The 15575-nt window shown below is 41.1% G+C and overlaps 3 protein-coding genes and 1 long non-coding RNA gene across 5 annotated transcripts in view; 1 reads left to right on the plus strand and 3 right to left on the minus strand.

Moving 5' to 3' along the window:
- LOC124253871 (deoxynucleoside triphosphate triphosphohydrolase SAMHD1-like) overlaps positions 1 to 15575 on the minus strand; it is a 271358-nt gene that overhangs the window by 203921 nt on the left and 51862 nt on the right. The gene's annotated exons all lie outside the window — the stretch shown is intronic.
- On the plus strand, positions 1748 to 4054 carry LOC124253873. Of its 2 annotated transcripts, XM_046687731.1 has the most exons (3): positions 1748 to 2269; positions 2550 to 2665; positions 2830 to 2960. In XM_046687731.1, the coding sequence occupies exons 1-3, from the start codon at positions 1933 to 1935 to the stop codon at positions 2857 to 2859; spliced, it is 483 nt and encodes a 160-aa protein (XP_046543687.1). In that variant the 5' UTR covers positions 1748 to 1932; the 3' UTR covers positions 2860 to 2960. The 2 variants fall into 2 exon arrangements, 1 of the variants encoding a protein (XP_046543687.1); XR_006892314.1 differs by lacking the exon at positions 2830 to 2960 and adding an exon at positions 3686 to 4054 and having other exon boundaries at positions 1748 to 2665.
- On the minus strand, positions 3087 to 5905 carry LOC124253872. Its single transcript, XM_046687730.1, has 3 exons — positions 5886 to 5905; positions 4700 to 4890; positions 3087 to 3605 (listed from the first exon to the last, which is right to left on the minus strand). The coding sequence occupies exons 1-3, from the start codon at positions 5902 to 5904 to the stop codon at positions 3267 to 3269; spliced, it is 549 nt and encodes a 182-aa protein (XP_046543686.1). The 5' UTR covers position 5905; the 3' UTR covers positions 3087 to 3266.
- LOC124253876 lies at positions 6648 to 8580 on the minus strand. The gene is made up of 2 exons (XR_006892316.1): positions 8485 to 8580; positions 6648 to 7525 (listed from the first exon to the last, which is right to left on the minus strand). It is a non-coding gene; the product is annotated as an uncharacterized LOC124253876 (long non-coding RNA).

Raw genomic sequence — 15575 nt, forward strand, 5'->3', positions numbered from 1 at the left:
TTTTTGTGTCCACAAGGTGTTACAATGCTTCCATGTCAAACATGATGAAGAAATCGTAACACCTAATTTCCTCAGGAATATTGATGTCACACATATCCCGCACCTGTTAAAAAACCGTTTGCTTTGATTTCATATAACCACCTGGTAATTTCAAACGAGTTCGTTTTGAACACGGGTTTTTTTAGTGTCGTCGAGCGGCGGAAGAACTCTTGAAACAAGCATCACAATGTCTGCACATATAACGACGTGCGTATGTGTTGAGGTTTGTTATGTAGGACAGGTGACCGTCATAACAATTCATGTTTAAATCCGTAACACCCGGTGTGTGAGTTTCTCTTGTTGACAAATATAATGGAGTGCACGAATAGCCAAAATCCTCTAAGGCGAACACATTCACGCGAACGTTGAACACTCTCTCAAACGCCGCCACATCATCGGGAACTTTAAGCCCAGGAAAGTCTTTCGGTGATTTGTAAATTTTGTTCTTTTTAACATTTCAAGTCCACTTGCGAAAAAGTTGTAAAGTCCTCTTTTCGTGGTTAATATCGGAGGGTAATCCTTTCTTCTTTGCAAATTTTAAAGGGGTAGCTAAACAACGAAACGCGCACAAAGACTTATCGTGTCGTTGTCTTGTCAATAACACACATTTCTTTTCCATAACCACGAGGGAATAGTCCGATCGTTCTTCCCTAAAAAGTAGGACGTCAAATACACAGAATATACAACATTAGTCACAAATACCGGCATCCATTTGCTGTTGGGTCTCTGCGACAGCACGTGATCATCAACGCTTTTCCGCTTGATCTTTTTCACTACTCTGCGCAGTGATCTGAAATCATTAACAGCTTGCAGTCTTTCAAAAAGTTGGTTATTTCTATAGGCGATGAAGTATCTATATTCTCCGGTTTCAATGTTTGACAAAATGATGCCAAACGCCACATTCACCTTGAAAGATCGTTGTTCGTTTGAAAATATATAGTTGAGGTGGGAGGAAAACTCAGTAGATTTGGCGTCATAACCGGTTAGTGGGAAGTTGTAGGTGTGATAAACACCGCTTTGTGTGCGATGCTGACGGAGTATTATATCTCTATGCACATGATAATTCTCCAAGAGCGCTCTGTCAACTACTTGTCACGGAAACGTTGAAGGAGTGGAAGTGTCGGTACATATTTTTTATTGACACAGAGATATCTTTATGCACACAGCGTAAAAACGCTCGAGGCAGAGAAGAGGAAGAAAGCCACTCATCCGTGTTTGAAGCATATCAAGAAACACTACAGAAAAATTATTACACTTTTCTGGACAGATTTCGGAATTCAAACGGGTCAAGCTCGGTGTACATATCCCGCGAGACAGACCTAGAAAAACTATACAAAGAGTTCTTTAACTAGTTCTCGGAGGTTAGAGGTTGAAGAGTTCATATGACACGTAGTTGTAGTAACTGTGTATAGTTATTACGTATTGCTGTGTTGGTGTAGTAATCACATATTATTCTAGCGTTGATGTTATGAACTTTAGTGTAAGTCGCAGTGACCGTGTATTGTAATCAATATATGTACACTCCGGTTCTCCGTTCTGTGTGACAATTTCCTTCAGCACTAACAACACCGTGGTGTAATGCGAGGTGGTGTTGATTGAAGTTTACAATCCTATTTTTAATCCGTCAACTGATACTTAAGTGTGCATTCTCGATATTCTAATTCTATTGCAGGGATGGATCTCGGCAAGTGATCGTTTCGAGCGATGAAGAAGAAAGCTCGATTTAAGGTGCGTTCACACGTTGCAACTAGTTTGTTACAACACGTTGCATACAACAAGTTGCACGTCTTGAGTTGCGTTCACACACAGGCCAAGTTGTATACAATTTTCGGTATCGTGAGATCTCGTTTTACATGTTGCTTAGCAACGCACTGTAGAAACTAGCATACGGTCATGGCGTCCCTATACAACAGCGATAGTGATGACGATGTACTGGAAGCGGCGGTTGTCGCAATGCTCGTTGATTTTAACCATGGCAAAGCCGACCGTTCGTGCTGGGTCCGTCCCTGGATTGCAAGAAGAAGTGATCTAGGAGCTTATAAAGCTTTAATGAGGGAACTTGAAGCTGAGGACACAAAAAGTTTTGTCAATTTCTTACGCATGGACAGAGAGAGTTTTGATCAACTGCTGGGCAGAGTGTCACCTATGATAACCAAAGCTGATACACCCATGCGTGATTCTATACCCCCTGGAGAAAAACTCGCCATCACACTTCGATATTTGGCCACAGGTAGGGCTATGAACAGTCATAATTTCATGAATTATAGTTAATGTATCTCACAGATCACCTACTGTTTGTCGATCAGCTGTTTTGTGTTTATCAATAAGCGTGACAATCTATAAATAAACCAACCACTCCTGACTGCGTTAGCACCAAATGCTTCAGTGCAAAGCCGCTGTCCCTAACCCTGTAAAGAGTTGAATGAGGCTCCCGAAGGTGTGCCACATGTATACGCTCAATAACTTTTTGATTATTCAGAATGAATCATCTGTGTGTTTTTTTTATTTAGGTGACAGTTACAAGTCTCTAGAATTCTTGTATCGGGTACCAAAGAACACAATTTGCAATTTCGTCCCTCAAGTGTGTGTGGCAATTTATGAAACTCTCAAGAAGGACTTTCTGAAGGTGAGGTGCATGTCAACACTTGAATTCTTGATATTTTTTCCCCAAGTTTAAACGATGACTAAATAAATCAATAAGCTGTAATGAAACACAATTTGTATTTACTTATAGGTTTAACTTCTGTAGTTCTGTGTAAAAGTTATTATGACTTCATGACTTTTTTTCAGATGTCCAAGCATTATGAGGAAAAGGAATAAATCCCATGTGATTTATCGAAATAATAATATTCATACTCATCAGCTCAAAGCACTCTTGTGTAAACATAATATTATATAAGATAATTTTTTCACCTGTAGGGCTTTGTAATGAATCGGTTTGTTTCACTTGGTGTAAAAAATCTACATAAATTACTGTAACAAAGCTAACACACCTCCCAGTGATATTTGAACACCACTCACACTGAAGTACAACAGAAAAGCCTTAATAACATGAATTATGATTTATTATTTAAACTGGCTGACAAATGTCTTGGGAAAAAGCTTTGCAGCTGACCTGAAATACATATTCTTTGCATATATTAGGATTTCAAGTCAAGAGCTTCATATAATTATCTTAATGAGTCATCATTAAGGACAGATGGCATGTGCATAATACATATAAAATCTTATTCTTCATTTTGATATTCAAAAATAAGTTGTTGAACTTTAATTTTCAATTCATTCCTTTTACTTAGATTGGAAACTCGGGCAATCTCTGATGCCAAATATTTGGCAAAACATAGTTCGCCATTATTTTCACTTTGTGATCTTCTGTTTTCAATTGACTTAAGAATAGCCAAAACTTGGAGGGGAACACTGTCCTGTCGCTTTCTTTTAGATGGGGGTGGTGGAGTACAATCCATGGTTTCAGCCTGCACATTGTCTGGTTCCACATTTTCCTCCTCTTGAGCCACTTGTTCCACTTGACTGGGTCCATCCTGCTCAGTTGACAGTGTGTTGGTTTCCTGTCAGATAAAGTTGGTATTGTAAGTATATGGTATTATTTCGAAAAATATATTTTTAAAATATCTCAAATTGATTTCAGGTGCCACAGTCAGAAGAAGAATGGCTGCAAGTCGCAGAGGGATTTGAGGAGAAGTGGCAGTTTCCACACTGTATTGGTGCTTTGGATGGAAAGCATATATCTATAAAATCACCTGCCAAATCAGGATCACTCTACTACAACTATAAAAACCTTTTTAGCATTGTACTCCTAGCTCTTGTTGATTCTAACTACAGATTTGTGTATGTAGATGTTGGTGCAAATGGTAGGTCATGTGATGCAGGTATATTTGCCAATTCATCACTGTATCAGGCACTGAACAGTAACTCCTTGAAAATTCCAGGTCCAAAGCCATTGCCTGGAAGATGTCTTGATACTCCCTATGTGATTGTTGGGGACGATGCCTTTCCACTAAAAAGATAACATCATGAAGCCATATCCCCACCGGGACTTAGTTATGGAAAGGAAAGTATTCAGTTACAGACTTTCCAGAGCCAGACGTGTATCAGAAAATGCTTTTGGTATACTGACCAACCGCTTTGGAGTATTTCAAAGGAGCTTATCATTAACAGCTGAGAGACATGTACAAAGGTTGTTCTTGCATGTATTGCTCTACACAACTTTCTGTGTACAACAAAAGACAAAAAATACACAGAAACAGAAGTTTTTCCACTGGATAATGGAAGCAGGCCCCAATCACTACTTCAACAGGGTGGCAACAGGAGTGCCGATAATGCAAGGCAGATTAGGGAAGAATTTGCAGATTATTTCTGTTCTAATGGCCAAGTTGATTGGCAGTGGGATCACATTGTCTGATTCTATGCATGAAGTCAAATGAAGTGTTCATATGGAACAAGCTATTTTCAGCCATACCTGCAGCTATTTTCCAATTCCAATACAGTAAAATGGCACTAATTATTGAATTATTCATGTTCAGCTTATGTCAATGCCAACCGTAAGTTGTTTTATGTAATTAATAAAATTTTGCAATATATATCTATCCATACCAATGGATGTACAAGGTTTATTAAAAGTTTACATTCTCACAATACTAACCAAGTTACTTAAAGTTTTTTTTTGATGAACCTGGCTTCTAAGAAAAGGATCCAACAGCTTAAACCATTCCCAGGTGGTAGACTCATAGATATCATCTCGACCAGCCCCACTTTTCCGGGAGAGGGTTTCCTTCCTTAGTTCCTTGCAATAGTAGGTCCGCAGAGCAGAAATCTTAACTGGGACCTGATCCGCTATAATGAAAAAATGAAATTAAAATATTTTCATTTGACATATAATCATGATAAATGTATACTTTAATGCAAACATTTGTGTAACCTAAAAAATATGCATATTTTCACTTTTTACCCTGACCATGCTGACAGATCTCCAATAATCATGATAATGTAAAATACTGTAGATGTTCCAATGAATATTGCTGTAATGCTCAACTACTACTGATAAAAAATATCACTAAAATGTTAAACTTTAAAATAATACATGTATAGTTTTTGCCCAAAAGAGTGAGGCGCTTTCATCGTTGATTAAAATTCAGATTTGTCTCACTTTTTGGGGTGGGGGTGGGGGTTTGGAGCCATACATCATGTTAATACTCAAAAATAGTTAAGTTTAATAGGAAAACGTCTTTTATAGAAAATTTATAGGCCTAAACGTCATCATTGGTTGAAAACAGTCAGAAGAATGTCCAGTTATCTTATGTTCATATTTAAAACCAATTTACTTAACATGATTAAACATGAACAAGAAATAAATTTAGAATAAACATTTAATGTAAATATTCAAGACCAACTAATTATCCCCGGTTGAAAGCCTCACCAAATATAGGTCATTCTATGAGAACCACGTAAACTGACAGATACTCGGTCAATGTTTTCGGTAAAATGTTGCGTTATTATAATAAAATGAAACCTTTATAAATGGATCTTTTCATATTGTACATATGTTGTATTTACCAAAAAACCATCAACAATGCTTCTAAATTGCCTAAATTTGTACTGATAGCAGGCTGTGGTTCAATGTTTGTGTTTTGGTTGTACAGCCAGACCTCGTCTATCCGAACTTCAGATGAATGATCGAGATTATGGATCGTGACTCTGGTTCGCCTTCGATGATAATGTGGGCGATACTTCATGACCAAATTTAGGTAAAGTCATACTAAATTTGTTAAGCAAAGGAGTAAGATTACTTTATCAAATAGAAGCACGTCGAATATATTTCTGTCACTCACCTGTCATAACACCGTTCATCAGTTCGAAATGGAAACGTAGGCGGCCTGTCTGTGTTCACGTTTTGAATAAAACGAACTACACACATTCCAAAGACACTCGTGGGAATGGTAGTATGAAATAAACCTTTCAATGTCATGGTTGCTGAGGTCAATTTTTTCTTTAACATTTTTCCGGCGTTGTTGTGTCGTCCGTTGTTGTGGTATCGCCATGTTTGATGTCTGCGTAAATATCACGTGACTACGAAACGCGATCTGATTGGCCAGAACCGTACAACTTGTCGCATGGAAATAGAGCAAGTTCTATTCCTTGCAACTCGCTTGCAACTTGTTGCATGCAACAAAAATCTGTCCAACTCCCCTGTTCACACTGTGAAATTTGTTGCATGCCACAAGTTTTATACAACTAGTTGCAACGTGTGAACGCACCTTTAGATTCTTCTGTGTGCGTGTGTGTTTGTGTTTGTGTATGTATGCGTGTGAAAGTGTATTATATTATATAAAGACTCAACTTTACATAATAGTTTGTTGTTATTTGAACCACTCTGTTCATCACGCGGTGGGAGGCAAGTCAACACCACATCAAAAGATCACATAACCAAGTCTTATTATTCGAAGTTCAGTAATCACGTGATGCGATGTTACCCCCCATCTTAAAGTGGTTGAATTTATGTGAGAAGTTGATGTGGTGTTGACTACCATCCCCAACCGATAGACGCCTGGTTTAAATAAACAAGGCTCAAAGCAATACAAAAACAAAAAATATGCACAATGATTATTTATCTCACACACACATTTTACAAACCAATCATCTCCACATTTACAAAGAATAGACAATCACAAACAATGTCAATAGGTAAGTCTGTTGGGGGCTCTCCTACACCTGGTGGATCGCCTCAAACGCTGTGGTTGTTGTTGAGGTTGTTGAAGAGGGAGTTGATGTTGTGGTTGTTGAGGGGGTGCTTGATGATAGAACTGATGATGACGTTCTCGGAGATGAGGAGGTTGGGGTTCTTGGAGTTGTGGTTGCTTTTGAGGTTGCTGCTGTTGTTGAGGTTGTTGCTGTTGTTGAGGTTGTTGCTGTTGTTGATGTTGTTGCTGTTGTTGAGGTTGTTGCTGTTGTTGAGGTTGCTGTTGCTGTTGTTGAGGTTGCTGTTGCTGTTGTTGAGGTTGCTGTTGATGTTGGCGTTGGTGGAAGCGTAGAATGACCCCGTCCAGCACAAAATGGGTTATTCTCTCCCTCGCAAACAGCATAAACCCCATAACAATCCACAGAACCGTGTCCTCCAGATAAACAAACAGGGCTGGAAGAAGTATATAATGGTGATTATACTTCTCACGTGTGCACACACAAACACACACATACACTCAGACACACACACACGTCAGTGGTGGTGATACCTATTCAGCATGGTGATGTTCGATCAACGGTATAGAGTCGAGGTTGCACCCTGTGGCGCCACTCACTTCAAAAATATCAATTTCGATATCGTGCAGATTATTTGCGGTGTTACAACGACAACAACTTCGTCTACTCCAACAACACTTGGAACGGTGTCGACACACCCACGCACAGTATATACCGATGATGAGCCAACCAAATCCCAGCACCACCATAACCTGCGGCACCCACGACTCGATTCCTGTAAGACAATTATGTTGGTATAAGTTCGTTTTTATTACGGGTGGTATGATTAAACACTCCAACAATACAGCGATGATGGTGGTGATTACGATTCTTATCTTTAAACGGTAGTAGTAGTAGTTATATCATCCAATTCCATTCCTGAGTTTAGCGGGTGATGTGACTTTGGTTTCATTATACATACATAACACATCCTCACGGTAGAATTGCGTTGATAACATATAGCTGTTGTTACGCCGACCGCGATTAATAAAACATCAACACCACAAAGTGACCATCACTATTTTGCGTCTGTAACATAGCGCTGTTTATTGTGTGATTACAATCATTCCTGCGAAAACGAAGTATTTTCAACATTATCACGGACTTCTTCGTATATATGGTAAGATTCATTAAACCCGGTGTCGTCCCATTCCATATTATCAGATAAAGAACCCCGATCGTGAGTAAATGCATCAAACCCGGATCGTAGCTCGCTCGCGTTTGGTAATTGTTGTTTCATATGGATATAGCTGATTATACTTTTCATACGATGAATAACAAAGACTATCAGAGTCAGAATTAAAGACAAAATCACTAACACAACCATATCAATAGTTAAGTTATACATATTTACTCCATTTCCGAGTGGTGTTGTTGGAGTATGTGTACCTGGCGCATTATATATCTCAACCGTTTTATCAGTACGCTTTCCTTCGATGTTGGAGGAGCTGAATGATGATGGTTTGAGGGTGGATATATCGAGGGCTGAAGTAACCGTTCCTGCGATGTAGTGGGAGTTGATAGACACGGTGATGCGGCTGGCGGTGAACATAGCAGTAATAACACCGGTTGGGGTGGAATTTGTAACTGGAAGCATAAAATCATCATCATCATATATAATATATATATATCATCATATATATATATACACTATATACGAACTTAATTCGGAAACTCAATAAACTCGATATTTACCGTCGATGAGTGCTTCGGTGGTGGTTGAGAGCCGTTCGTTGATAGTGGTGGTGTGGGTGTGTTCTTTATCAGTGGTGTCTTCAGTTTGCCTTCGGTTTGAGTCTGTTAAGAAATTGATACGAGTAAACAACAGTCGAGGTTGGTTGAATATCGTCTTACAACATCACATAATAATAATAAACAATCACCATCACATAATAAACGATCAATACCAACCAGATGGAGTGTGGGAAGAATCAAGAGTGGTTTGAGTGGTTGAGGTGAGTGTTTAATGGAGGGATGAAGATGGTGAAGTGGTCTTCCTCTGCGGAGCTGACGGTAAGTCCGTTGTCTGTGAATAATTAATATTATCTGATATGATGTATCCACTATTAAGACAAGATCGAATCATAAACATCGAGGTGCGTTAATAATCATAAACACTCACCGATTGACACACATCTCTGTGAAGGATGTTGATCGTGATGAATGGTGGTCTCACGATGTCTTCGCAAGTGATGTGAGAATTTGAGAGCTCGACATACCTCAACCCGGGGTAGGCTCGGCCGTCGATCCTGAACGGGGAATCCCACCCTTGACCGCTCCGCGCACGCACACAACCGCGGGGTGGTATCCACCCACCAGGTTGCGGGATCCGGTGCCGAAGCACTGCATGAAATTCTGATGACGGATCACGCATCGTTTAGGAATGTCTAGCAAGTGTGAAAGCACAACGCTCAAAACCAAAACAACAATAACACTTAACGATTCCATTGGTGAGGTTGGTGTCTAACGGTGATCAGTGGTGAGTGGCTCAATGGTCCGCGGCAGATAACGATGTGGGGTCGTGACCTGAGTCCAGTTCATTAGTTACGTCATTATCACCTCTCTGATTGGTCATTAGACCCCGCGGTGATCTCATTACGGGTGTATCCTGCATTCATTGGTTGATCCCTTCTTATATCATTCTTTATGTGTTGGTGTAATGTGAGAGTGTTGGGAATGATATGTTATTCGGATGCGTATTGTTCTTTAATGTTTGGTGATCATCTAGCGGTTGAATGGTATGGTGAAACAATAGATCATACTGTAGGATATCTTGTGATAACATCGACACTCATACCGATAATATTATTTACCTATATATATATACTATTTGCGGTGAATACACGTTGACCACGTCTCTAAGTGATACGGTGTGTTGGTGAAACGACGCGCGAGTGTGGAAATATTGTTACGCCTAAATTCACAACATGGAAAACTGGATCAGTATCAATGGATAAAACGAGAGTGCGAATGAAAGAACAGTGTGGTATTTACGACTAAATTCAACTCCGCTTTGACAGGTGTTGTTGGTGGGGTTTTTACATTGAGCGATATAATAAAAAAAAAATAAACCACTTGATTGTTATTGTGTTCGCACATTTGCGTTCGTCGAACTGATCGGGGTCAACATCAGTAGATGAAACGAGTGGTGCGCGAACGAAGGGACACAATGGTTGAATGAACAGTGTGTTGTTTAGGACTCAATTCAACTTCAGTTCGATGCATCTTGTTTGAAAAGAATATAGATTGTGTGATATATAAGACACTTAACTAAACCCTTGGTCGCGTAGACGATGCTCAATCGTGGGGTGAAGATGTCTGCATCGAGTAAGAAACCCGATGCATGCGAGGCTGATTCTGTCGGGAGATACATCCGACGATGATGAGTTATCCAAACCTTGGTTCATGACTCTCGAACATTTACTAGAGTTTCGACCGGTGCAGTGTCGCAAAATTTATAGTTCGACTGCTGTGAGAACAATTTATCAATGCAGTCACTGTTCCTTTAAATGCTACGAAAGAACAGATTCTGAATATCACAGAAATCTCCACAAACGCTACAACAATGAAGAGGTTACCTTTTCCACCACTCAACAATCATAACGTGACAATGACTATACAATCCAAAACAATAATCAATAAAGAAGAAACAAACAACCAGAACAAAGCCCTTCCTCTTGAAGGGCTCCTTTAATACAATATTATCCCTCATCGGGGAACGCGTCTCCGAGTGTGAGTGATTTTCAGTAATCAAGATGGTGAAACAATCAAGGACTCTCTCGCTCTGATTATTTCACTAAACCGTGGTAGTACTCGTTGGCGTTAACTCACTGATGAAATTATTACCTCGATACACATCCGCGGGTGGAGTAAACACCTCGTGTTAGTGCCAACTACCAAGCGGATAATTAACACTGATGATGTAAGTGTTAGTACCGACTACCAAGCGGATAATTAACACTGATGATGTAAGTGTTAGTACCGACTACCAAGCGGACAATTAACACTGATGATGTAATGGTCATTCCAACAGGGAGAATTACAATTATCTATCGCTTGGAGAATATTGGATGTTATTCCGATGGGGGGTCGATTAGGTTCGTTAGTTCTGATAAAAGGTGTGGGAAATAAGGTCAGTGTATTTGTTCTCATCACGTTCTGGTGATCTTATGTTCGATGATACGTTCGAGTGATCTTGTGTTCCGAGCATAACTCCGAGGCATGAAATGACGTCAAAGAGTGTTTGCCCTCATTTACAAAAGTAAGTCGGGCTATGTTAAATCTCCATAGGGAAATGTCGGTATAGAGAACCCCATAACACTACTACCGTTGTTCCTAATTTCGGAGATATGCCCATCTTTGTTTAACTAAATTAAAGGTGCGGTGAGGGTCATGTTGATCAACCATTTGGGCTCTCTAAGGACGTCTGCCAGAGGTTGCCGCATATACACGACGTTTCTTAAGTGTAAGACGTACGAGGTGTCTTCCTTGCCAGGCTGATTGAATCCCTCCGTGTCTCCTAGATCGTTAAGTGTGGCGTTGGGACGATGATTGGACATTGATATATTACTATTACGAGATAGTTTCCAATTGTTTTTCTGATAATTTCTCAGGGGTGCAATTCACCCCCATGAAGTGTATGTTGTTGGGTAGGAAGATCTTGGTGAGTGATATCGTGTCTTGGTTTTATCTCGTCCAGCGGCATACCGAGTGTTCTCGCCAATGGCCGGCCGAGCCTCAAGGGGTTTATTCTGTTGTTGTTTAACACCACTGTGCCGTTTGAGTCGTTGATCTTGAGTTCGGCTCCCAAGGGTTTGAAGACCTCGTCGCTTAGCGAGCACACGCTGTCAGTTATCTGGTTGCGGGCGCCACTGACGAACAGCTTGTTGTTGTTGACGTTGATGTTGGTCCATCAAGGTAGGTAGGTGATATCGCAGAGTGCGACTTCGAGTTGACCCGACGTGTTATCGATCGCGTGTATCAGCTGAACGGCCTCGTCGCTCGTTATTCGTGGAAGTGTTACGTACATGTTAGAGTATATACACCCATTAGCGCTTAGCAATTAATTGTTACAGTTCTATACGATGGTTGTATTTGAAGTGATAGCCGTGTCCAACTTAACCTTCATTTTGCTGTTTTTCACCTGCATCGGGTATTATATTATTAAAACTAAAACTTACTTATTACATTATAAGATGGAGTGTGATGAATTGCTAGAACAAGTGTTGGAGGGGGATAAGCGAGGGGACGATGATAAGCGAGGGGATGATGATAAGCGAGAGAGACTGGTGGTGCTGGCTGTTGGTGGCAAAGCCAAACATTACTTTGGGGACTACACTCCCTATAAAATTCACAAAATGTCCGCCGAGATACGAGGCTAGACTCCGGGCCGAGATGACAAAGACTATAGGATCGGCTATGACCCAGATCTACACTGGTTTAGCATCGTACTTCCTTCCCATTCCCCAGGAACGCTGACTTTACCTGTGGGAGGATCTCGAGAAAGACCCTTTTATTGAACTAGCCTTGAGCTCTATCAGCTGCGTGCTGTACCACAAATACGGTATGTTTTTAACCCCAGCGGCGATTATCACAGCAAAGCATTGCCAATTTAAGGAGGGGAAAAGTAATAATAATAGGAGGTGAACCCACCCAAACTGGAGGTGACCCCTTCAGAGGAGACCCCAACTGGAGGTGAACCCTCCCGAGGTGACCCCTACAGTCACCAGGCAGAAGAACCCTAAGAGAGTAGCTGCCGGTAAAAAAAGGTGGTCAAACCAGCATAAGAGTAACACATGGAGCCGGGCTCCACTCCTGTTGATTGCAGGTGCAACTGCTGCCGTGGCTATCTCATGGTTATATAATAAACAACCACTCATGGAGGGAAACCTTCTCGGGAGCCCCCACAATTATTTTATTATATATATTTTTATATCATATACATAATGTCTGAGGGGAAAACGTTCGTCAACGACGCATACCACGCCACCGTGGTCGCCAGTCTAGCTGTAGGGTACGCTCGGTTGACCAAAATGGTGCTTAAACAACCGACTATCAAGCTAGATTTCAACCTGCAGGATATGGGTATGCTCATAATGAACCTTGGTATGGCGATGGTCACCAAGGACATCCTAGTAAAACAAGGGATCCTACCGGAAAATATTTTGAAGTAAATGTAACTATATACAGGATGGCTACAATCGCCATGATGGTTGGCGGGGCGTTAGTAAACGCCCTTGCATTTTCCGGGAGTAATTTCCTCTTCTCGAAATTACGGGTGTCACACACGGCTGAGATACAAGCTGAGCATAAGCGCCATGACCTGGCTGTTGAGAAATTACAAGCAGCCCAAGCCGACTACGCAAAGAAACGTTACATTAACAAACAACTCAGGCGTGAGAACCATGCCGTTAAAGCATTCCATGATGTCGACGACGCAGCGAGAGAATACTACCTACTAACCAGTAAACAGCTAGAATGACTCTATCAGCCCACATTTGCTCAGTACTACACACCATCCCCGGTGCAAATGGACCGGGAAATGATCTTTATCGCGCTGGGTCTAGCAGTGACTGTGTTGATTGCGAAAAATTAGACTAAGTACTGATATAAGTATACCAAAGATGAGACCTGCCCCGTACCAATGTCAGTACATACTTATGGGGAAGACCGAGGTCTGTGGTAGGAGATGTAGGACTGAGGGGTACTGTTGTTTTCATATAAAGAGTATCAACTACACGTGTTCTGTGTGTGGTGTCGGGGTGAACGGTCACTACTGCCTATGCAAAGCTCATGGAGCAAACGTAGTCAGGCATCATCTTATCTACGAGAAGAAAAAAGACTACAGAAAAGAAGTTAGGCACCTCCTCAGGATAGCAGTGTAGTGGCCAAATTAGGTATAACAATGTTCGTGGAAGTTGAGCCCAGGGAAAGTCGTTGCCTGAGAAGCTGGCAGATGGATGTGAGGGAAAGCATAGATATCAGTGTCCTCAAACCCATGATTGTTAGCGAATTATATAAGGGGTGCTCTTTTACAATCATGGTGAAAGTAGGGTTTGATGTACCGTGGGCTGGGCACACCTGGAATTACTTTGATGGTGGACGAATAGATGTGCATGGGGAGATAGATATACTTGTTGACGTCTCGTTGCAAGTAATACAAAACACCCTACTATGCTGCGCATGTTCCGGGTGGGCCGAGGGCATAATCGATAAGGTCTATCTAGATATTTACTAAGGATTTTATAGCGCCTCTATTTTTTATCAAGGTTGGAAGAGTTACCTCCCTTGCTGGTAGCCCAATTAGAGATTGACATACTTAGGTGTGTACACAATGTCTACTACTCAGGAGATCAAGCAGATCGCGAGACAGCAAGGTGTAATTGGTTACTCTAGAATGGCCAAACCATGGTTGTTGAGATTACCCCCTCCCACGGTAAAACAACTAAAACTCCTAGCAAAAGAGCTAGGGTTGACAGGTTATTCCCACCTGAGGAGAGACGGGTTAATGGCATTAATAAATGACCCCGGTCGCGTTAAACTCCCCACTGTGAAACTACTCAAACAGGAGGCACACGATTTGGGGTTAGTCAGTTATTCCCGTATGAGGAAACCACAGCTTGTAGAACTATTACGGTAGAATAGAGTTATTGACCTACAGTTCATGCGCACTGAGTGCGCTGTAGGTAACTATTTGAGAGGCTGGCGCATGCATGTTGATAGGAACATAGACATCACAGATATCAAGCCTCTAAACCCTGATAAAGTCAATGAGGGACTAAACGATTTGGGAAGTATAAAGTTTCAAACCACAGTGAAAATGTCGCTCGATAAACAGCAGGGGGGAACCCCCACTGAGGTCATTGAGTACGTTCACTCTTACTTCCGAGATAAACAAGAAGTCGTGACTCATACAGAGACTATAGACGACTCAATCGATACCAGTTTTCAGCAGATACGAGAATACCTAGAACGCAACACACACATGGGGTCCGGGTGGGTCATGGATAAAATCGGTAATGTTTATCTAGACATAGCTAACTACGTGCCATTCAGAGGCGGGTCGTACATAGACTTGCCCCCCTACTACAAAGCAAAACAGGCCATGGTCAACGTCAAGAATAGAGGAGATGACTGCATGAGGTTAGCTATCAGGTCAGCCTTGTTTCCAGCTGACACTTATTCGAACAGGCCTTCTAGTTATCCCCAAGACGATGGGCTCAACTGGGAGGATATAGCCGAACCCACCCCCATATCTCAGATCACTAAAATAGAAAAACAGAACGACATAGCCATAAACGTCTTAGGCCACAAAGGTAACACAGCAATAGTGCACAGGGTCAGTCCAATGTTGGGGGGACCCCACCGCGTTATCAATATATTCATGATCCAGCAAGGAGATAAGTATCACTACAAGTCAAAGATGTTTATTGTACAAAAGGCCTCCGGCCCATATACATTGGAGTTATACATATACATTATACATATTGTGCAATAAGTAGTAATTAGTGATCCAAACAGCAAATCATGATACAGGCAGTAAATTATGTACAAGTAGTGAAATACGATGGACATACAACCCTTTTTATCAGATTGTTACGTTTAATAAGAGCATAATTGATATAGTACGACAGCTTTATTATTACATGCTGGTCAGTTGATGAAAGAAGTAGTTTAAATGCTAATGTAGGTGGCTTACGTAGATAATATTCAGCTATATATTTCGTACGCAAATCTTTATACAAAGGACATACAAGCAAAAAATGGATTTCATTTTCCACATCTAT

This window comes from Haliotis rubra, unplaced genomic scaffold, assembly GCF_003918875.1.
Source record: "Haliotis rubra isolate DU_JTF1 unplaced genomic scaffold, ASM391887v1 Scf557, whole genome shotgun sequence".
Taxonomy (NCBI): Eukaryota; Metazoa; Mollusca; class Gastropoda; order Lepetellida; family Haliotidae; genus Haliotis; species Haliotis rubra.

What these genes read in the sequence shown, in the direction of transcription:
- LOC124253873 (XM_046687731.1), top strand. Translation starts at nt 1,933, where the DNA reads ATGGCGTCCCTATACAACAGCGATAGTGATGACGATGTACTGGAAGCG. An exon ending in ACTTCGATATTTGGCCACAG is followed by an intron (nt 2,270 to 2,549) that starts GTAGGGCTATGA and finishes TTTTTTATTTAG; the next exon opens with GTGACAGTTACAAGTCTCTA. An exon ending in TCAAGAAGGACTTTCTGAAG is followed by an intron (nt 2,666 to 2,829) that starts GTGAGGTGCATG and finishes ACTTTTTTTCAG; the next exon opens with ATGTCCAAGCATTATGAGGA.
- LOC124253872 (XM_046687730.1), bottom strand. An exon ending in AAAAAACTTTAAGTAACTTG is followed by an intron (nt 3,606 to 4,699) that starts GTTAGTATTGTG and finishes TTTATCTGACAG; the next exon opens with GAAACCAACACACTGTCAAC.